The sequence below is a fragment of the Aythya fuligula genome, chromosome 28, assembly GCF_009819795.1.
Source record: "Aythya fuligula isolate bAytFul2 chromosome 28, bAytFul2.pri, whole genome shotgun sequence".
Lineage (NCBI taxonomy): Eukaryota > Metazoa > Chordata > Aves > Anseriformes > Anatidae > Aythya > Aythya fuligula.
This window is the reverse complement of record NC_045586.1, coordinates 950907-972766: the sequence shown is the minus strand read 5'-3', so window position 1 is coordinate 972766 and position 21860 is coordinate 950907. Positions and strand designations below refer to the sequence as shown.

Below are 21860 nucleotides of genomic sequence, written 5' to 3'. Positions count from 1 at the left end.
TTGCCTACGTGGAAGATGTCCTGCTCCAGCCTGTGTGCCCCTGTGTGCGGGGTGGCTGCCCCGGCCCCGCTGGCTGACAGCGCCAACGAGCCCTGCGTGCGGCAGTGCCCCGACTCCACCGTGGTGATCCAGCCCCCGGCCACGGTGCTCACCTTGCCCGGGCCCATCCTCAGCTCCTTCCCTCAGCACGCCGTGGTCGGCTCGGCGGGAGTCCCGGCTGTTGCAGGGGGCTTTGGCGGCACTTTTGGAGGCCGTGGTGCCTTTGGGGGCTATGGAGGCCTTGGGGGTTATGGTGGCCTTTTGGGCTACGGAGGCCTTGGGGGTTACGGAGGCCTTGGCGGCTATGGGGGCTATGGAGCCTTTGGGAGCTGCGGATACGGTGGCTGGCGTCGGAGCCACAGGTACCTCAGTGGCAACTGCGGGCCCTGCTAAGCCCACCACTGGCTCCTGCCCCTGATGAAGGACAACTCTGGAGCTGCCCTGGAACCTTCCCAACGTTCATTGCCAGGAAAGGCTCCCCTTCATCATCACTCGTCTCCACTGACTGGGGGCCTTGTGTCTACATGGGCCCCAGATTCTTCCTTCTCCTGCTCTAACTGAGCTTTGCTTCAGGACTTGCTGCCCCGTGACGATGTAGCCCACAGCTGTCTGCCTATTTCTGCATCGTGACTGCTTCTGCCGCCATCTGCAAGGAGTCAGGGGCTGCCACGTGCCAGGGGCTGCCTTTCTGCCATCTCCCTTCTCCCCTAGACCTGCAATAAAAGCTTTGTTTTGCCACATTCTTGATCCTGTCTTTTCTATGACCCTTAATGCATTTGCTCCTTGCTGTGAGCCCATGCAGGCCCCCAGGGTCCAGTTCCTGAGAGCTGCAATCCTGGGGCATTCTCAGAGGCCCTCAGGAACTCCCTCACCTCTACGGCCATGACCATCAGAAGATGACCTTGATGGTCAGAGCAGCCGTCAGTGAAGGGTCACCACAGTGGGGCCACACACAGAACCATCACCAACCACTGCTCCCTCAGCGCTCACACCATCTCACCCTCATCCTGGGCAATTAACAGCTACAGCCCAAGATGAGAGGTTGGTAACGAAAAGCACTTCTTGTCTACTCTGGCAGCTCCCTAGGGGCTTCCTGAAGGCCTTGGACTTTTATGTCTCTGGGAACTGTCACAGCCTCCCCAACGGCAAAGACCTGGTTAGAGCCACCTGAGAGGCCACTGGGCAGAGGAGGGAGGCTGAGGGACCCCACCAGCCTTTACTCCAGCCCCTCCAGTTTCCCTTCCTCCCACATCTGCATGGAGCACTGGCAGGCTTTTCCCCACCACTGGGCTAGAAGCTCTTTCCTGTATACACAGCTTGCCTACCTGTAGCTGGGGGACACAGCTCTGGCCAAGTAGGACAGCAGTGCTCCACACAGCTCCATGCTGCAGACATGCTGCCAGGCCTTGGCTGCCCTTCCTCACACACCAGCACACAAAGCAACCTGCATGGCCAGGTCCCCAGAACACCTGGCCATAACAGCTGTGATGAGGCACACCGGCTGCCTCCCACCACTCTGCCCTCACCCAGCATGCACGGGATGCTATGTGAGGCAGCACCCAGTGGTTGGCTGGCGGCCCTTGCACTGGAGGCTGGGGAGTTGTGTGGATGGGCAGAAATGCCAATTTTCCCTTCCCCTGCCTTGAGAATTATGGGTGATGCATGTTCTCTTGAGCCCCCACCACTGACCAACATGCTGCCCCGCTCCTCTTCTTGATTTCCCTTGCAGGAACAGTCTCAAAGAAAGACCACTGTGCAGAGCCAGGATCACACGATCAGAAGACACTTAGGGAATGAAGGGACATGAGGCGGGTACAGACACGCACCATCTACTCAAGGCCTTTGTGTTTCCTGGCTCTGGATGGCTGTGATGTGTTCACGGCCATGTGGAGGACCTTGGGCAGACTTGGTTGTGTCTCCTTCACCCCTTCCCAGTGCCACCACCTGCAGCTGTGCACATGGGCACAGTCAGCAGGTGGCAGCAGCCCTGACCATGCAGTGGCCATCTCTCTGTCTCCCCAGACCTCCACGGCTGACCATAGAAAAGGCAATATAAAGAGGTCAAACATGCTGTGGTGGCTGTGCAAGATGGCTGTTGCTTTTTCATGTTCTCAAAATAGGATTGGGTACTCATTGCCATTCTACCCGGTGAGAGAAGGGAGGAGGTTCAGGGGCCTGTCCTCTACAAGACCCACTGGGGCCTCTGCTTCAGTCGTAATGCCCTGTCCCAGCTGCACAAAGAATCATAGAATCATAGAGTATCTCGAGTTGGAAAGGACCCATAAGGATCATCAAGTCCAAAACCTGACACCGCACAGGTCTTCCCAAAATTTTAGACCATGTGACTAAGTGCACAGTCCAATTCCTTCATAAATTCAGACAGGCTCGGTGCAGTGACTAATTCACTGGGGAGCCTGTTCCAGTGTGCGACCACCCTCGTGGTGAAGAACGTCTTCCTGATGTGCAAGCTAAACCTCCCCTGCTTCAGCTTAACGTGCAGGAGCAAGGGTCCCAGTAGCAGAGGCAGGAGTGCAGCCAGCAGCCCAACTGCCCTGGCTCTGAGTTTTGGGGGAAGTCTGGAAGAAGAACGATGAAGAAATACCATGGGTCAAGAATGTGGTGCAACAGTGCTTTTATTAAAAGTCCATGGGAGCAGGAAGTTGACAGAAGGGCAGCCCCTGGGCAGAGGCATCCATCAGCTCCTTGGAAAAGGCACAGAGGAGGTGACCAGTAACCATGCTACATGAACAGGAGGAAGATACTGTGCTGCCTGTCACGGGGCAGCAAGTCCTGAAAAGAATCTCAATTGGGGCAGGTAAAAGTCAGAATTGGGCCGCATGCAGGCACGAGGCCTCCAAGCTCTGGAGACAGGTGACGCCAAAGGGGAGCTTTTCCTGCTGGTGTCATGTCGGGACGTTCCAGGGCAGCTGAGGAGCTCTCCTTGTTCAGGGGCTGGAGCCTGAGGTGGGCTTAGCAGGGCCCGCAGTTGCCACTGAGGTACCTGAGGCCCCGACGCGAGCCGCCATATCCACAGCTTCCAAAGGCTCCATAGCCCCCATAGCCGCCAAGGCCTCCATAACCCCCAAGGCCTCCATAGCCCAAAAGGCCACCATAACCCCCAAGGCCTCCATAGCCCCCAAAGGCACCACGGCCTCCAAAAGTGCCGCCAAAGCCCCCTGCAACAGCCGGGACTCCCGCCGAGCCGACCACGGCGTGCTGAGGGAAGGAGCTGAGGATGGGCCCGGGCAAGGTGAGCACCGTGGCCGGGGGCTGGATCACCACGGTGGAGTCGGGGCACTGCCGCACGCAGGGCTCGTTGGCGCTGTCAGCCAGCGGGGCCGGGGCAGCCACCCCGCACACAGGGGCACACAGGCTGGAGCAGGACATCTTCCACGTAGGCAAGGAGTACTGCAAAGGGCAGGCAGAGTTAGGCAAGGGTCTGGGGAGAGGCTGTATTGATGGAGGCAGGGAGAGAGCCCCGAGAAGCCTCCAAGAGCACGACTTACCCAGGTGATCTGTTTAGAGACAAGCGGAGGAAGCAGGATAGAGGGCTGCAAAGCCCTCAGCCCTTTTATACCTGTCTCAGAGAGCCCCTGGCATCAAACATAGGTGAAAGCCCCAGATATTCCTGCAATGTTGCCAGCATGAATCATGACAAATGTGGAGATGCGAGGCAATTATATTCCTCCCCATCGGGGACACCGAAACGCAAACATGCCCTCAGGAACAGGAGGTCATGGGAGGAACAGACCATGACACGCAACTACATCAAAGGCCAGCTGCTTTTTAAACTGACCTCATGGCACCAATAAACCCTGATTTCTTCCTAATCCCAAACTTTGTCTATGTAGAAGTGTCATGGGCAATTTGTTGAAGAAGTGCCTTTTTATCTCTGTGCACAACCAGCATACCTGTCATTACCTCCCTTTTATGGGCTGGTAAACAGAGGTGGTGGAAGATTGGGTGAAGGGATGAAGCCATCCCACCCACGTGAAGCAGCTCCCAAACACTCACCATCACCCTGTACAGGCAGTGGCTGTGAGGCACTCAAGTGGGAGTTGAGGAGCATCCCTAACCATTGCCCTTCTCCCTGCCCTGTGGAACATGTGTTACTCCTTGTTCTCCAATTCGCCTGAAGGCCAAGCAAAGAGCTGTGGCTGTGTTGGTATCATGGGTGAAGCCCAATCAACCTGGGGGATTAGAACTCATTGGGGTTTATTGGTGCCATGAGGTCAGCTCCAGCAGTGTCTAGCCTTTTATGTATGTGAGTGTCATGGTCTGTCCCTCCCATCACCTCCCTGTTCCTCAGGACACGTATGAGCCGCAGTGTCCCCAGTGTGGAGGGATATAATTGTCTCGCATCTCCACGTGTGTCATGATTTGTGCTGGCTTTATTGCATGAATATCTGACGCTTCCACCTCCGCCCCCTGCCTGATGCTGCAGCCTGTCTGGGACAGGTATAAAAGGGCTGAGGGCTTTGCAGCCCTCTATCCTGCTTCCTCCGCTTGTCTCTAAACAGATCACCTGGGTAAGTCGTGCTCTTGGAGGCTTCTCGGGGCTCTCTCCCTGCCTCCATCAATACAGCCTCTCCCCAGACCCTTGCCTAACTCTGCCTGCCCTTTGCAGTACTCCTTGCCTACGTGGAAGATGTCCTGCTCCAGCCTGTGTGCCCCTGTGTGCGGGGTGGCTGCCCCGGCCCCGCTGGCTGACAGCGCCAACGAGCCCTGCGTGCGGCAGTGCCCCGACTCCACCGTGGTGATCCAGCCCCCGGCCACGGTGCTCACCTTGCCCGGGCCCATCCTCAGCTCCTTCCCTCAGCACGCCGTGGTCGGCTCGGCGGGAGTCCCGGCTGTTGCAGGGGGCTTTGGCGGCACTTTTGGAGGCCGTGGTGCCTTTGGGGGCTATGGAGGCCTTGGGGGTTATGGTGGCCTTTTGGGCTACGGAGGCCTTGGGGGTTACGGAGGCCTTGGCGGCTATGGGGGCTATGGAGCCTTTGGGAGCTGCGGATACGGTGGCTGGCGTCGGAGCCACAGGTACCTCAGTGGCAACTGCGGGCCCTGCTAAGCCCACCACTGGCTCCTGCCCCTGATGAAGGACAACTCTGGAGCTGCCCTGGAACCTTCCCAACGTTCATTGCCAGGAAAGGCTCCCCTTCATCATCACTCGTCTCCACTGACTGGGGGCCTTGTGTCTACATGGGCCCCAGATTCTTCCTTCTCCTGCTCTAACTGAGCTTTGCTTCAGGACTTGCTGCCCCGTGACGATGTAGCCCACAGCTGTCTGCCTATTTCTGCATCGTGACTGCTTCTGCCGCCATCTGCAAGGAGTCAGGGGCTGCCACGTGCCAGGGGCTGCCTTTCTGCCATCTCCCTTCTCCCCTAGACCTGCAATAAAAGCTTTGTTTTGCCACATTCTTGATCCTGTCTTTTCTATGACCCTTAATGCATTTGCTCCTTGCTGTGAGCCCATGCAGGCCCCCAGGGTCCATTCCTGAGAGCTGCAATCCTGGGGCATTCTCAGAGGCCCTCAGGAACTCCCTCACCTCTACGGCCATGACCATCAGAAGATGACCTTGATGGTCAGAGCAGCCGTCAGTGAAGGGTCACCACAGTGGGGCCACACACAGAACCATCACCAACCACTGCTCCCTCAGCGCTCACACCATCTCACCCTCATCCTGGGCAATTAACAGCTACAGCCCAAGATGAGAGGTTGGTAACGAAAAGCACTTCTTGTCTACTCTGGCAGCTCCCTAGGGGCTTCCTGAAGGCCTTGGACTTTTATGTCTCTGGGAACTGTCACAGCCTCCCCAACGGCAAAGACCTGGTTAGAGCCACCTGAGAGGCCACTGGGCAGAGGAGGGAGGCTGAGGGACCCCACCAGCCTTTACTCCAGCCCCTCCAGTTTCCCTTCCTCCCACATCTGCATGGAGCACTGGCAGGCTTTTCCCCACCACTGGGCTAGAAGCTCTTTCCTGTATACACAGCTTGCCTACCTGTAGCTGGGGGACACAGCTCTGGCCAAGTAGGACAGCAGTGCTCCACACAGCTCCATGCTGCAGACATGCTGCCAGGCCTTGGCTGCCCTTCCTCACACACCAGCACACAAAGCAACCTGCATGGCCAGGTCCCCAGAACACCTGGCCATAACAGCTGTGATGAGGCACACCGGCTGCCTCCCACCACTCTGCCCTCACCCAGCATGCACGGGATGCTATGTGAGGCAGCACCCAGTGGTTGGCTGGCGGCCCTTGCACTGGAGGCTGGGGAGTTGTGTGGATGGGCAGAAATGCCAATTTTCCCTTCCCCTGCCTTGAGAATTATGGGTGATGCATGTTCTCTTGAGCCCCCACCACTGACCAACATGCTGCCCCGCTCCTCTTCTTGATTTCCCTTGCAGGAACAGTCTCAAAGAAAGACCACTGTGCAGAGCCAGGATCACACGATCAGAAGACACTTAGGGAATGAAGGGACATGAGGCGGGTACAGACACGCACCATCTACTCAAGGCCTTTGTGTTTCCTGGCTCTGGATGGCTGTGATGTGTTCACGGCCATGTGGAGGACCTTGGGCAGACTTGGTTGTGTCTCCTTCACCCCTTCCCAGTGCCACCACCTGCAGCTGTGCACATGGGCACAGTCAGCAGGTGGCAGCAGCCCTGACCATGCAGTGGCCATCTCTCTGTCTCCCCAGACCTCCACAGCTGACCATAGAAAAGGCAATATAAAGAGGTCAAACATGCTGTGGTGGCTGTGCAAGATGGCTGTTGCTTTTTCATGTTCTCAAAATAGGATTGGGTACTCATTGCCATTCTACCCGGTGAGAGAAGGGAGGAGGTTCAGGAGCCTGTCCTCTACAAGACCCACTGGGGCCTCTGCTTCAGTCGTGATGCCCTGTCCCAGCTGCACAAAGAATCATAGAATCATAGAGTATCTCGAGTTGGAAAGGACCCAGAAGGATCATCAAGTCCAAAACCTGACACCGCACAGGTCTTCCCAAAATTTTAGACCATGTGACTAAGTGCACAGTCCAATTCCTTCATAAATTCAGACAGGCTCGGTGCAGTGACTAATTCACTGGGGAGCCTGTTCCAGTGTGCGACCACCCTCGTGGTGAAGAACGTCTTCCTGATGTGCAAGCTAAACCTCCCCTGCTTCAGCTTAACGTGCAGGAGCAAGGGTCCCAGTAGCAGAGGCAGGAGTGCAGCCAGCAGCCCAACTGCCCTGGCTCTGAGTTTTGGGGGAAGTCTGGAAGAAGAACGATGAAGAAATACCATGGGTCAAGAATGTGGTGCAACAGTGCTTTTATTAAAAGTCCATGGGAGCAGGAAGTTGACAGAAGGGCAGCCCCTGGGCAGAGGCATCCATCAGCTCCTTGGAAAAGGCACAGAGGAGGTGACCAGTAACCATGCTACATGAACAGGAGGAAGATACTGTGCTGCCTGTCACGGGGCAGCAAGTCCTGAAAAGAATCTCAATTGGGGCAGGTAAAAGTCAGAATTGGGCCGCATGCAGGCACGAGGCCTCCAAGCTCTGGAGACAGGTGACGCCAAAGGGGAGCTTTTCCTGCTGGTGTCATGTCGGGACGTTCCAGGGCAGCTGAGGAGCTCTCCTTGTTCAGGGGCTGGAGCCTGAGGTGGGCTTAGCAGGGCCCGCAGTTGCCACTGAGGTACCTGAGGCCCCGACGCGAGCCGCCATATCCACAGCTTCCAAAGGCTCCATAGCCCCCATAGCCGCCAAGGCCTCCATAACCCCCAAGGCCTCCATAGCCCAAAAGGCCACCATAACCCCCAAGGCCTCCATAGCCCCCAAAGGCACCACGGCCTCCAAAAGTGCCGCCAAAGCCCCCTGCAACAGCCGGGACTCCCGCCGAGCCGACCACGGCGTGCTGAGGGAAGGAGCTGAGGATGGGCCCGGGCAAGGTGAGCACCGTGGCCGGGGGCTGGATCACCACGGTGGAGTCGGGGCACTGCCGCACGCAGGGCTCGTTGGCGCTGTCAGCCAGCGGGGCCGGGGCAGCCACCCCGCACACAGGGGCACACAGGCTGGAGCAGGACATCTTCCACGTAGGCAAGGAGTACTGCAAAGGGCAGGCAGAGTTAGGCAAGGGTCTGGGGAGAGGCTGTATTGATGGAGGCAGGGAGAGAGCCCCGAGAAGCCTCCAAGAGCACAACTTACCCAGGTGATCTGTTTAGAGACAAGCGGAGGAAGCAGGATAGAGGGCTGCAAAGCCCTCAGCCCTTTTATACCTGTCTCAGAGAGCCCCTGGCATCAAACATAGGTGAAAGCCCCAGATATTCCTGCAATGTTGCCAGCATGAATCATGACAGATGTGGAGATGCGAGGCAATTATATTCCTCCCCATCGGGGACACCGAAACGCAAACATGCCCTCAGGAACAGGAGGTCATGGGAGGAACAGACCATGACACGCAACTACATCAAAGGCCAGCTGCTTTTTAAACTGACCTCATGGCACCAATAAACCCTGATTTCTTCCTAATCCCAAACTTTGTCTATGTAGAAGTGTCATGGGCAATTTGTTGAAGAAGTGCCTTTTTATCTCTGTGCACAACCAGCATACCTGTCATTACCTCCCTTTTATGGGCTGGTAAACAGAGGTGGTGGAAGATTGGGTGAAGGGATGAAGCCATCCCACCCACGTGAAGCAGCTCCCAAACACTCACCATCACCCTGTACAGGCAGTGGCTGTGAGGCACTCAAGTGGGAGTTGAGGAGCATCCCTAACCATTGCCCTTCTCCCTGCCCTGTGGAACATGTGTTACTCCTTGTTCTCCAATTCGCCTGAAGGCCAAGCAAAGAGCTGTGGCTGTGTTGGTATCATGGGTGAAGCCCAATCAACCTGGGGGATTAGAACTCATTGGGGTTTATTGGTGCCATGAGGTCAGCTCCAGCAGTGTCTAGCCTTTTATGTATGTGAGTGTCATGGTCTGTCCCTCCCATCACCTCCCTGTTCCTCAGGACACGTATGAGCCGCAGTGTCCCCAGTGTGGAGGGATATAATTGTCTCGCATCTCCACGTGTGTCATGATTTGTGCTGGCTTTATTGCATGAATATCTGACGCTTCCACCTCCGCCCCCTGCCTGATGCTGCAGCCTGTCTGGGACAGGTATAAAAGGGCTGAGGGCTTTGCAGCCCTCTATCCTGCTTCCTCCGCTTGTCTCTAAACAGATCACCTGGGTAAGTCGTGCTCTTGGAGGCTTCTCGGGGCTCTCTCCCTGCCTCCATCAATACAGCCTCTCCCCAGACACTTGCCTAACTCTGCCTGCCCTTTGCAGTACTCCTTGCCTACGTGGAAGATGTCCTGCTCCAGCCTGTGTGCCCCTGTGTGCGGGGTGGCTGCCCCGGCCCCGCTGGCTGACAGCGCCAACGAGCCCTGCGTGCGGCAGTGCCCCGACTCCACCGTGGTGATCCAGCCCCCGGCCACGGTGCTCACCTTGCCCGGGCCCATCCTCAGCTCCTTCCCTCAGCACGCCGTGGTCGGCTCGGCGGGAGTCCCGGCTGTTGCAGGGGGCTTTGGCGGCACTTTTGGAGGCCGTGGTGCCTTTGGGGGCTATGGAGGCCTTGGGGGTTATGGTGGCCTTTTGGGCTACGGAGGCCTTGGGGGTTACGGAGGCCTTGGCGGCTATGGGGGCTATGGAGCCTTTGGGAGCTGCGGATACGGTGGCTGGCGTCGGAGCCACAGGTACCTCAGTGGCAACTGCGGGCCCTGCTAAGCCCACCACTGGCTCCTGCCCCTGATGAAGGACAACTCTGGAGCTGCCCTGGAACCTTCCCAACGTTCATTGCCAGGAAAGGCTCCCCTTCATCATCACTCGTCTCCACTGACTGGGGGCCTTGTGTCTACATGGGCCCCAGATTCTTCCTTCTCCTGCTCTAACTGAGCTTTGCTTCAGGACTTGCTGCCCCGTGACGATGTAGCCCACAGCTGTCTGCCTATTTCTGCATCGTGACTGCTTCTGCCGCCATCTGCAAGGAGTCAGGGGCTGCCACGTGCCAGGGGCTGCCTTTCTGCCATCTCCCTTCTCCCCTAGACCTGCAATAAAAGCTTTGTTTTGCCACATTCTTGATCCTGTCTTTTCTATGACCCTTAATGCATTTGCTCCTTGCTGTGAGCCCATGCAGGCCCCCAGGGTCCATTCCTGAGAGCTGCAATCCTGGGGCATTCTCAGAGGCCCTCAGGAACTCCCTCACCTCTACGGCCATGACCATCAGAAGATGACCTTGATGGTCAGAGCAGCCGTCAGTGAAGGGTCACCACAGTGGGGCCACACACAGAACCATCACCAACCACTGCTCCCTCAGCGCTCACACCATCTCACCCTCATCCTGGGCAATTAACAGCTACAGCCCAAGATGAGAGGTTGGTAACGAAAAGCACTTCTTGTCTACTCTGGCAGCTCCCTAGGGGCTTCCTGAAGGCCTTGGACTTTTATGTCTCTGGGAACTGTCACAGCCTCCCCAACGGCAAAGACCTGGTTAGAGCCACCTGAGAGGCCACTGGGCAGAGGAGGGAGGCTGAGGGACCCCACCAGCCTTTACTCCAGCCCCTCCAGTTTCCCTTCCTCCCACATCTGCATGGAGCACTGGCAGGCTTTTCCCCACCACTGGGCTAGAAGCTCTTTCCTGTATACACAGCTTGCCTACCTGTAGCTGGGGGACACAGCTCTGGCCAAGTAGGACAGCAGTGCTCCACACAGCTCCATGCTGCAGACATGCTGCCAGGCCTTGGCTGCCCTTCCTCACACACCAGCACACAAAGCAACCTGCATGGCCAGGTCCCCAGAACACCTGGCCATAACAGCTGTGATGAGGCACACCGGCTGCCTCCCACCACTCTGCCCTCACCCAGCATGCACGGGATGCTATGTGAGGCAGCACCCAGTGGTTGGCTGGCGGCCCTTGCACTGGAGGCTGGGGAGTTGTGTGGATGGGCAGAAATGCCAATTTTCCCTTCCCCTGCCTTGAGAATTATGGGTGATGCATGTTCTCTTGAGCCCCCACCACTGACCAACATGCTGCCCCGCTCCTCTTCTTGATTTCCCTTGCAGGAACAGTCTCAAAGAAAGACCACTGTGCAGAGCCAGGATCACACGATCAGAAGACACTTAGGGAATGAAGGGACATGAGGCGGGTACAGACACGCACCATCTACTCAAGGCCTTTGTGTTTCCTGGCTCTGGATGGCTGTGATGTGTTCACGGCCATGTGGAGGACCTTGGGCAGACTTGGTTGTGTCTCCTTCACCCCTTCCCAGTGCCACCACCTGCAGCTGTGCACATGGGCACAGTCAGCAGGTGGCAGCAGCCCTGACCATGCAGTGGCCATCTCTCTGTCTCCCCAGACCTCCACGGCTGACCATAGAAAAGGCAATATAAAGAGGTCAAACATGCTGTGGTGGCTGTGCAAGATGGCTGTTGCTTTTTCATGTTCTCAAAATAGGATTGGGTACTCATTGCCATTCTACCCGGTGAGAGAAGGGAGGAGGTTCAGGGGCCTGTCCTCTACAAGACCCACTGGGGCCTCTGCTTCAGTCGTAATGCCCTGTCCCAGCTGCACAAAGAATCATAGAATCATAGAGTATCTCGAGTTGGAAAGGACCCATAAGGATCATCAAGTCCAAAACCTGACACCGCACAGGTCTTCCCAAAATTTTAGACCATGTGACTAAGTGCACAGTCCAATTCCTTCATAAATTCAGACAGGCTCGGTGCAGTGACTAATTCACTGGGGAGCCTGTTCCAGTGTGCGACCACCCTCGTGGTGAAGAACGTCTTCCTGATGTGCAAGCTAAACCTCCCCTGCTTCAGCTTAACGTGCAGGAGCAAGGGTCCCAGTAGCAGAGGCAGGAGTGCAGCCAGCAGCCCAACTGCCCTGGCTCTGAGTTTTGGGGGAAGTCTGGAAGAAGAACGATGAAGAAATACCATGGGTCAAGAATGTGGTGCAACAGTGCTTTTATTAAAAGTCCATGGGAGCAGGAAGTTGACAGAAGGGCAGCCCCTGGGCAGAGGCATCCATCAGCTCCTTGGAAAAGGCACAGAGGAGGTGACCAGTAACCATGCTACATGAACAGGAGGAAGATACTGTGCTGCCTGTCACGGGGCAGCAAGTCCTGAAAAGAATCTCAATTGGGGCAGGTAAAAGTCAGAATTGGGCCGCATGCAGGCACGAGGTCTCCAAGCTCTGGAGACAGGTGACGCCAAAGGGGAGCTTTTCCTGCTGGTGTCATGTCGGGACGTTCCAGGGCAGCTGAGGAGCTCTCCTTGTTCAGGGGCTGGAGCCAGAGGTGGGCTTAGCAGGGCCCGCAGTTGCCACTGAGGTACCTGAGGACCCGACGCGAACCGCCATATCCACAGCTTCCAAAGGCTCCATAGCCCCCATAGCCGCCAAGGCCTCCATAACCCCCAAGGCCTCCATAGCCCAAAAGGCCACCATAACCCCCAAGGCCTCCATAGCCCCCAAAGGCACCACGGCCTCCAAAAGTGCCGCCAAAGCCCCCTGCAACAGCCGGGACTCCCGCCGAGCCGACCACGGCGTGCTGAGGGAAGGAGCTGAGGATGGGCCCGGGCAAGGTGAGCACCGTGGCCGGGGGCTGGATCACCACGGTGGAGTCGGGGCACTGCCGCACGCAGGGCTCGTTGGCGCTGTCAGCCAGCGGGGCCGGGGCAGCCACCCCGCACACAGGGGCACACAGGCTGGAGCAGGACATCTTCCACGTAGGCAAGGAGTACTGCAAAGGGCAGGCAGAGTTAGGCAAGGGTCTGGGGAGAGGCTGTATTGATGGAGGCAGGGAGAGAGCCCCGAGAAGCCTCCAAGAGCACGACTTACCCAGGTGATCTGTTTAGAGACAAGCGGAGGAAGCAGGATAGAGGGCTGCAAAGCCCTCAGCCCTTTTATACCTGTCCCAGACAGCCTGCAGCATCGAACAGTTGGAAACCTCAGATATTAATGCTGTAAAGCTAGGAAGCAACATGACACGTGGACATGTTGGGCAATTATGTCCTTCCCCATCACAGACATGAGTCGCTAAACATGCCCTGGGGAATAGGGAGGTGATGGGAGGGACAGACCATGATACTCACCTACATGAAAGGCTAGGAGCCGCTAAAGCTGACCTCATAGCACCAGTAAATCCCAATGTGTTCATAATCTGAAACTTCGTCTATGAGGAAGTATCAGGGGTATTTTACGGAAGAAGCTCTTTGCAACTCTGCGCAAAGCCAGCATACCTGTCATTACCCCCCTTTTATGGGCTGGTAAACAGAGGTGGTGGATGTTTGGGTAAAGGCATGAAGCCATCACAGCCACTTGCAGAAACTCCCTAACACTCACCATCACCCTGTACAGGCAAGGGCTGCAAGGCATTTGGCTGGGAGTTGAGGAGCATCCCTACGATTGCCCTTCTCCCTGCCCTGTGGAACATGTGCTACTCCTTGCTCTCCAATTCGCCTGAAGGCTAAGCAAAGAGCTGTGGCTATGTTGGAATTGTGGCTGAAGCCACATCTGCCTGGGTAATAAGGAATTCATTGGGGTTTCTTGGTGCCACAAGGTCAGTTTTGCAGCAGCTTGTCTTTCATGTAGAAGAGCGTCATGGTCTGTTCCTTCCAGCAACTCCCAGTTTCCCATGGAACGTTTGTACCTCAGTGTCCACAATGGGGAGGGATATAATTGCCTCACATCTCCACGTGTGTCATAATTTGTGCTGGCTTTATTGCATGAAAATCTGATTCTTCCACCTCTACCCCTTGTCTGATGCTGCAGGCTGTCTGGGACAAGTATAAAAGGGCTGAGGGCTTTGCAGCCCTCTATCCTGCTTCCTCCGCTTGTCTCTAAACAGATCACCTGGGTAAGTTGTGCTCTTGGAGGCTTCTCGGGGCTCTCTCCCTGCCTCCATCAATACAGCCTCTCCCCAGACCCTTGCCTAACTCTGCCTGCCCTTTGCAGTACTCCTTGCCTACGTGGAAGATGTCCTGCTCCAGCCTGTGTGCCCCTGTGTGCGGGGTGGCTGCCCCGGCCCCGCTGGCTGACAGCGCCAACGAGCCCTGCGTGCGGCAGTGCCCCGACTCCACCGTGGTGATCCAGCCCCCGGCCACGGTGCTCACCTTGCCCGGGCCCATCCTCAGCTCCTTCCCTCAGCACGCCGTGGTCGGCTCGGCGGGAGTCCCGGCTGTTGCAGGGGGCTTTGGCGGCACTTTTGGAGGCCGTGGTGCCTTTGGGGGCTATGGAGGCCTTGGGGGTTATGGTGGCCTTTTGGGCTACGGAGGCCTTGGGGGTTACGGAGGCCTTGGCGGCTATGGGGGCTATGGAGCCTTTGGGAGCTGCGGATACGGTGGCTGGCGTCGGGGCCTCAGGTACCTCAGTGGCAACTGCGGGCCCTGCTAAGCCCACCTCTGGCTCCAGCCCCTGAACAAGGAGAGCTCCTCAGCTGCCCTGGAACGTCCCGACATGACACCAGCAGGAAAAGCTCCTCTTTGGCATCACTCGTCTCCAGAGCTTGGAGGTCCTGTGCCTTCATGGGGCCCAGCTCTCTCTTTATCATGTCCTAGCTGGGCTTTGCTTCAGGACTTGCTGCCCCATGACAATGCAACCCCATGGAACTGCCTTTTCCTGTGGCTGGCTGCTGCTCTCCTCCTCTCTGCATCTTGCAAGGAGTTGGAGGCTGCCTCTGCCCAGGGGCTGCCCTTCTGCCGTCTCCTTGCTTCCCTGGACCTTCAATAAAAGCTCTGTTGCACCACATTCTTGACCCATGGTATTTCTTCATCATTCTTCTTCCAGACTTCCCCCAAAACTCAGAGCCAGGGCAGCTGGGCTGCTGGCTGCACTCCTGCCTTTGCTACTGGGGTCTTTGGGCCGCTGGGGCAGGGCATTGCGACTGAAGATCAGAGGCCCCAGTGGGTCCTGTAGAGGACAGGCCCCTGAACCTCCTCCCTTCTCTCACCGGGTAGAAAGGCAACGCATCCCCAATACTACTTTGAGAACGTGACAGAGAAATGGACGTCTTGCACAGCCACCACAGCACGTTTGACCTCTTCATATTGCCTTTTCTATGGTCAGCCGTGGAGGTCTGGGGAGACAGAGAGATGGCCACTGCATGGTCAGGGCTGCTGCTACCTGCTGACTGTGCGCATGTGCACAGCTGCAGGTGGTGGCACTGGGAAGGGGTGAAGGAGACACAACCAAGTCTGCCCCAGGTTCCCCTCACATCCATGTACCCATTGCAGCCATCCAGAGCCAGGGAGCACAAAGGCCTTGAGTAGGCGGTTCGTGTCCGTACCCGCCTCATGTCCCTTCGTTTCCCAAACGTCTTCTGATCGTGTGATCCTGGCTCTGCACAGTGGTCTTTCTTTGAGACTGTTCCTGCGAGGGAAATCAAGAAGAGCAGCGGGACAGCACGTTGGTCAGTGGTGGGGGCTCAGGAGAACACGCATAACCCGTAATTGTCAAGGCAGGGGAAGGGGAAAACGGCTGTGAACTGTCAAAGCAGCCTCAGCTTTCCTCCACCACCTGCGCAGAAGTTTGTGTGTCTCCTCTTGTGCTTGGGGACATCTTTTCCAGTTCTGCCCATTCGCACCACTCCCTAGGCTCCAGTGCAAGGACCGCCAGCCAACCACAGGGTGCTGCCTCACATAGCATCCCGTGCATGCTGGGTGAGGGCAGAGTGGTGGGAGGCAGCCGGTGTGCCTCATCACAGCTGTTATGGCCAGGTGTTCTGGGGACCTGGCCAAGCAGGTTGCTTTGTGTGCTGGTGTGTGAGGAAGGGCAGCCAAGGCCTGGCAGCATGTCTGCAGCATGGAGCTGTGTGGAGCACTGCTGTCCTACTTGGCCAGAGCTGTGTCCCCCGGCTACAGGTAGGCAAGCTGTGTATACGGGGAAGAGCTTCTGGCCCAGTGGTGGGGAAAAGCTTGCCAGTGCTCCATGGAGATTTGGGAGGAAGAGGAGGGAAACTGGAGGGGGTGGAGGAAAGGCTAGTGGGGGACCCTCAGACTCCTTCCTCTGCCCCTTGGCCTCCCTGTTGACTCTAACCAGGCGTTTGCCCTTGGGGAGGCTGTGGCGACCCTCTTGTAATGGCCGTGTGTGCAGGGCCTTTGGAGGAGCTGAGGGAGCGCCTGTGGTGCTCTTGAGGACTCCCCGATGGCAGCTCCCAGGCCTCACAGGAAGTGTCACAGAACAGACAGGGTCCAGAATGTGTTGTAACAGAGCTTTTATTTCAGGTCCAGGGGAGCAGGGAGATGGCAGAAGGGCAGCCCCTGACTCCTTGCAGAAGGCAGAGCGTTGGTGAGCAGCAGCCTTGCAACAGGAGGAGTCCAATTCTTGGCTGCATCATTGTGGGGCATTGATTCCTAAAGCAAAGCTCTAGCAGGGAGGAGAAGCACAGAGGAGCCCCATGCAGGCACAAGACCTCCAGGCTCTTCAACTTGATGATGCTACAGCGGAGCCTTTAACGGCAACATCAGGTGGGAATATTGCAGGCCAATTCCAGAGCTCTCCTTCATCACAGAGTGGAGCCAGAGGTGGGCTTAGCAGGGCCCGCAGTTGCCACTGAGGTACCTGAGGCCCCGACGCCAGCCACCGTATCCGCAGCTCCCAAAGGCTCCATAGCCCCCATAGCCGCCAAGGCCTCCGTAACCCCCAAGGCCTCCGTAGCCCAAAAGGCCACCATAACCCCCAAGGCCTCCATAGCCCCCAAAGGCACCACGGCCTCCAAAAGTGCCGCCAAAGCCCCCTGCAACAGCCGGGACTCCCGCCGAGCCGACCACGGCGTGCTGAGGGAAGGAGCTGAGGATGGGCCCGGGCAAGGTGAGCACCGTGGCCGGGGGCTGGATCACCACGGTGGAGTCGGGGCACTGCCGCACGCAGGGCTCGTTGGCGCTGTCAGCCAGCGGGGCCGGGGCAGCCACCCCGCACACAGGGGCACACAGGCTGGAGCAGGACATCTTCCACGTAGGCAAGGAGTACTGCAAAGGGCAGGCAGAGTTAGGCAAGGGTCTGGGGAGAGGCTGTATTGATGGAGGCAGGGAGAGAGCCCCGAGAAGCCTCCAAGAGCACGACTTACCCAGGTGATCTGTTTAGAGACAAGCGGAGGAAGCGGGATAGAGGGCTGCAAAGCCCTCAGCCCTTTTATACCTGTCTCAGAGAGCCCCTGGCATCAAACATAGGTGGAAGCCCCAGATATTCCTGCAATAAAGCTGACAGCCTGCATGAAAATGTGGTGAGGTGGGGCAATTATATCCCTCCCCATTTGGGACATGGAGGTGCAAACTTGCACTGGGAAATAGGGAGGTGATGGGAGGGACAGACGATGACACTCACCTACATGAAAGGCCAGCCACTGCTGAAGCTGACCTCACGGCACCAATAAACCCCAATGAGTTCCTAATCCTCCGGGCCGATTGGGCTGCACCCACAATGCCAACATAGCCACAGCTCTTTACTTGGCCTTCAGGTGAATTGGAGAGCAAGGAGTAGCACATGTCCCACGGGGCAGGGAGAACGGCAATGGTAGGGATGCTCCTCAACTCCCACCCAAGTGACTCACAGCCCCTGCCTATACAGGGTGATAGTGAGTGTTTGGAAGCTTCCGCAAGTGGCTGTGATGGCTTCATGCCTTTACCCAAACTTCCAACACCTCTGTTTACCAGCCCATAAAAGGTGAATAATGACAGGTGTGCTGGCTGTACACAGGGTACCAAAGTGCTTCTTCGGCAAAATGCACGTGACTGTTCCACATAGAAAATGTTTAGGATTAGGAATTCATTGGGGTTTATTGGTGCCATGAGGTCAGCTTCAGGAGTGACTGGCCTTTCATGTAGTTGCATGTCACGGTCTGTCCCTTCCATCACATTCCTCTTCCCCAGGGTATGTTTGCGCCTCGATGTCCCCAATGGGGAAGGATATAATTTCCCCACATCATCACGTGTGTCGTCAAGGGTGTCAGCTTTATTGCATGAATAGCTAGGGCTTCCACCTATGTTTGATGCCAGGGGCTCTCTGAGACAGGTATAAAAGGGCTGAGGGCTTTGCAGCCCTCTATCCTGCTTCCTCCGCTTGTCTCTAAACAGATCACCTGGGTAAGTTGTGCTCTTGGAGGCTTCTCGGGGCTCTCTCCCTGCCTCCATCAATACAGCCTCTCCCCAGACCCTTGCCTAACTCTGCCTGCCCTTTGCAGTACTCCTTGCCTACGTGGAAGATGTCCTGCTCCAGCCTGTGTGCCCCTGTGTGCGGGGTGGCTGCCCCGGCCCCGCTGGCTGACAGCGCCAACGAGCCCTGCGTGCGGCAGTGCCCCGACTCCACCGTGGTGATCCAGCCCCCGGCCACGGTGCTCACCTTGCCCGGGCCCATCCTCAGCTCCTTCCCTCAGCACGCCGTGGTCGGCTCGGCGGGAGTCCCGGCTGTTGCAGGGGGCTTTGGCGGCACTTTTGGAGGCCGTGGTGCCTTTGGGGGCTATGGAGGCCTTGGGGGTTATGGTGGCCTTTTGGGCTACGGAGGCCTTGGGGGTTACGGAGGCCTTGGCGGCTATGGGGGCTATGGAGCCTTTGGAAGCTGCGGATACGGTGGCTGGCGTCGGGGCCTCAGGTACCTCAGTGGCAACTGCGGGCCCTGCTAAGCCCACCTCTGGCTCCAGCCCCTGAACAAGGAGAGCTCCTCAGCTGCCCTGGAACGTCCCGACATGACACCAGCAGGAAAAGCTCCTCTTTGGCATCACTCGTCTCCAGAGCTTGGAGGTCCTGTGCCTTCATGGGGCCCAGCTCTCTCTTTATCATGTCCTAGCTGGGCTTTGCTTCAGGACTTGCTGCCCCATGACAATGCAACCCCATGGAACTGCCTTTTCCTGTGGCTGGCTGCTGCTCTCCTCCTCTCTGCATCTTGCAAGGAGTTGGAGGCTGCCTCTGCCCAGGGGCTGCCCTTCTGCCGTCTCCTTGCTTCCCTGGACCTTCAATAAAAGCTCTGTTGCACCACATTCTTGACCCATGGTATTTCTTCATCATTCTTCTTCCAGACTTCCCCCAAAACTCAGAGCCAGGGCAGTTGGGCTGCTGGCTGCACTCCTGCCTTTGCTACTGGGGTCTTTGGGCCGCTGGGGCAGGGCATTGCGACTGAAGATCAGAGGCCCCAGTGGGTCCTGTAGAGGACAGGCCCCTGAACCTCCTCCCTTCTCTCACCGGGTAGAAAGGCAACGCATCCCCGATACTACTTTGAGAACGTGACAGAGAAATGGACGTCTTGCACAGCCACCACAGCACGTTTGACCTCTTCATATTGCCTTTTCTATGGTCAGCCGTGGAGGTCTGGGGAGACAGAGAGATGGCCACTGCATGGTCAGGGCTGCTGCTACCTGCTGACTGTGCGCATGTGCACAGCTGCAGGTGGTGGCACTGGGAAGGGGTGAAGGAGACACAACCAAGTCTGCCCCAGGTTCCCCTCACATCCATGTACCCATTGCAGCCATCCAGAGCCAGGGAGCACAAAGGCCTTGAGTAGGCGGTTCGTGTCCGTACCCGCCTCATGTCCCTTCGTTTCCCAAACGTCTTCTGATCGTGTGATCCTGGCTCTGCACAGTGGTCTTTCTTTGAGACTGTTCCTGCGAGGGAAATCAAGAAGAGCAGCGGGACAGCACGTTGGTCAGTGGTGGGGGCTCAGGAGAACACGCATAACCCGTAATTGTCAAGGCAGGGGGAGGGGAAAACGGCTGTGAACTGTCAAAGCAGCCTCAGCTTTCCTCCACCACCTGCGCAGAAGTTTGTGTGTCTCCTCTTGTGCTTGGGGACATCTTTTCCAGTTCTGCCCATTCGCACCACTCCCTAGGCTCCAGTGCAAGGACCGCCAGCCAACCACAGGGTGCTGCCTCACATAGCATCCCGTGCATGCTGGGTGAGGGCAGAGTGGTGGGAGGCAGCCGGTGTGCCTCATCACAGCTGTTATGGCCAGGTGTTCTGGGGACCTGGCCAAGCAGGTTGCTTTGTGTGCTGGTGTGTGAGGAAGGGCAGCCAAGGCCTGGCAGCATGTCTGCAGCATGGAGCTGTGTGGAGCACTGCTGTCCTACTTGGCCAGAGCTGTGTCCCCCGGCTACAGGTAGGCAAGCTGTGTATACGGGGAAGAGCTTCTGGCCCAGTGGTGGGGAAAAGCTTGCCAGTGCTCCATGGAGATTTGGGAGGAAGAGGAGGGAAACTGGAGGGGGTGGAGGAAAGGCTAGTGGGGGACCCTCAGACTCCTTCCTCTGCCCCTTGGCCTCCCTGTTGACTCTAACCAGGCGTTTGCCCTTGGGGAGGCTGTGGCGACCCTCTTGTAATGGCCGTGTGTGCAGGGCCTTTGGAGGAGCTGAGGGAGCGCCTGTGGTGCTCTTGAGGACTCCCCGATGGCAGCTCCCAGGCCTCACAGGAAGTGTCACAGAACAGACAGGGTCCAGAATGTGTTGTAACAGAGCTTTTATTTCAGGTCCAGGGGAGCAGGGAGATGGCAGAAGGGCAGCCCCTGACTCCTTGCAGAAGGCAGAGCGTTGGTGAGCAGCAGCCTTGCAACAGGAGGAGTCCAATTCTTGGCTGCATCATTGTGGGGCATTGATTCCTAAAGCAAAGCTCTAGCAGGGAGGAGAAGCACAGAGGAGCCCCATGCAGGCACAAGACCTCCAGGCTCTTCAACTTGATGATGCTACAGCGGAGCCTTTAACGGCAACATCAGGTGGGAATATTGCAGGCCAATTCCAGAGCTCTCCTTCATCACAGAGTGGAGCCAGAGGTGGGCTTAGCAGGGCCCGCAGTTGCCACTGAGGTACCTGTGGCTCCGACGCCAGCCACCGTATCCGCAGCTCCCAAAGGCTCCATAGCCCCCATAGCCGCCAAGGCCTCCGTAACCCCCAAGGCCTCCGTAGCCCAAAAGGCCACCATAACCCCCAAGGCCTCCATAGCCCCCAAAGGCACCACGGCCTCCAAAAGTGCCGCCAAAGCCCCCTGCAACAGCCGGGACTCCCGCCGAGCCGACCACGGCGTGCTGAGGGAAGGAGCTGAGGATGGGCCCGGGCAAGGTGAGCACCGTGGCCGGGGGCTGGATCACCACGGTGGAGTCGGGGCACTGCCGCACGCAGGGCTCGTTGGCGCTGTCAGCCAGCGGGGCCGGGGCAGCCACCCCGCACACAGGGGCACACAGGCTGGAGCAGGACATCTTCCACGTAGGCAAGGAGTACTGCAAAGGGCAGGCAGAGTTAGGCAAGGGTCTGGGGAGAGGCTGTATTGATGGAGGTAGGGAGAGAGCCCCGAGAAGCCTCCAAGAACACGACTTACGCAGGTGATCTGTTTAGAGACAAGGGGAAGGAGCTGGATAGAGGGCTGCAAAGCCTTCAGGCCTTTTATACCTGTCCCAGAGAGCCTGCAGCTTCAGGCTGCGTGCGGAGGTGAAAGCCCCAGATGTTCAGGCAAAAAAGACTGCATGAATCATGACAAATTTGAAGATTTGGGGCAATTATATTCTTCCCCATCGGGGACACTGAAATGCAAACCTGCTCTGGGGAACAGGATGCTGATGGGATGAATAGGCCATTACACATAACTTCATGAAAGGCCAGCCACTGCTGAAACTGACCTTGGAACACCAAAAGCCTGATTTCTTCCTGATCCCAAACTTTGTGTGGAAGAGTCATGGGCTATTGGTCGAAGAATTGCTTTGCAATCCTGTACACAGCCAGCCTGCCTGTCATTACCTCCATTTTACAGGCTGGTAAACAGAGGTGGTGGAAGTTTGGGTAAAGGGATGAAGCCATCACAGCCACTTGCAGAGGCTTCCAGACACTCACCATCACCCTGTACAGGC

At 57.3% G+C, this 21860-nt stretch overlaps 10 protein-coding genes across 10 annotated transcripts; 5 read left to right on the top strand and 5 right to left on the bottom strand.

Moving 5' to 3' along the window:
- The first annotated feature begins 15 nt into the window (after positions 1 to 15).
- Positions 16 to 432, top strand: LOC116499727 (claw keratin-like). Its single transcript, XM_032204558.1, has one exon. It carries the CDS (start codon positions 16 to 18, stop codon positions 430 to 432), a length of 417 nt encoding a protein of 138 aa, XP_032060449.1.
- A 2577-nt stretch (positions 433 to 3009) lies between these two features.
- On the bottom strand, positions 3010 to 3426 carry LOC116499721 (claw keratin-like). Its single transcript, XM_032204550.1, has one exon. It carries the CDS (start codon positions 3424 to 3426, stop codon positions 3010 to 3012), a length of 417 nt encoding a protein of 138 aa, XP_032060441.1.
- Positions 3427 to 4687: 1261 nt separating this feature from the next.
- LOC116499728 (claw keratin-like) lies at positions 4688 to 5104 on the top strand. Its single transcript, XM_032204559.1, has one exon. The coding sequence runs from the start codon at positions 4688 to 4690 to the stop codon at positions 5102 to 5104; it is 417 nt and encodes a 138-aa protein (XP_032060450.1).
- Positions 5105 to 7680: 2576 nt separating this feature from the next.
- Positions 7681 to 8097, bottom strand: LOC116499722 (claw keratin-like). The gene has a single exon (XM_032204551.1). The coding sequence runs from the start codon at positions 8095 to 8097 to the stop codon at positions 7681 to 7683; it is 417 nt and encodes a 138-aa protein (XP_032060442.1).
- Positions 8098 to 9358: 1261 nt separating this feature from the next.
- On the top strand, positions 9359 to 9775 carry LOC116499729 (claw keratin-like). The gene has a single exon (XM_032204560.1). The coding sequence runs from the start codon at positions 9359 to 9361 to the stop codon at positions 9773 to 9775; it is 417 nt and encodes a 138-aa protein (XP_032060451.1).
- A 2576-nt stretch (positions 9776 to 12351) lies between these two features.
- On the bottom strand, positions 12352 to 12768 carry LOC116499723 (claw keratin-like). Its single transcript, XM_032204552.1, has one exon. The coding sequence runs from the start codon at positions 12766 to 12768 to the stop codon at positions 12352 to 12354; it is 417 nt and encodes a 138-aa protein (XP_032060443.1).
- Positions 12769 to 14024: 1256 nt separating this feature from the next.
- On the top strand, positions 14025 to 14441 carry LOC116499731 (claw keratin-like). Its single transcript, XM_032204562.1, has one exon. The coding sequence runs from the start codon at positions 14025 to 14027 to the stop codon at positions 14439 to 14441; it is 417 nt and encodes a 138-aa protein (XP_032060453.1).
- A 2135-nt stretch (positions 14442 to 16576) lies between these two features.
- LOC116499642 (claw keratin-like) lies at positions 16577 to 16993 on the bottom strand. Its single transcript, XM_032204430.1, has one exon. It carries the CDS (start codon positions 16991 to 16993, stop codon positions 16577 to 16579), a length of 417 nt encoding a protein of 138 aa, XP_032060321.1.
- A 1253-nt stretch (positions 16994 to 18246) lies between these two features.
- LOC116499640 (claw keratin-like) lies at positions 18247 to 18663 on the top strand. Its single transcript, XM_032204429.1, has one exon. It carries the CDS (start codon positions 18247 to 18249, stop codon positions 18661 to 18663), a length of 417 nt encoding a protein of 138 aa, XP_032060320.1.
- A 2135-nt stretch (positions 18664 to 20798) lies between these two features.
- On the bottom strand, positions 20799 to 21215 carry LOC116499643 (claw keratin-like). The gene has a single exon (XM_032204431.1). The coding sequence runs from the start codon at positions 21213 to 21215 to the stop codon at positions 20799 to 20801; it is 417 nt and encodes a 138-aa protein (XP_032060322.1).
- Between the last annotated feature and the right edge of the window lie 645 nt (positions 21216 to 21860).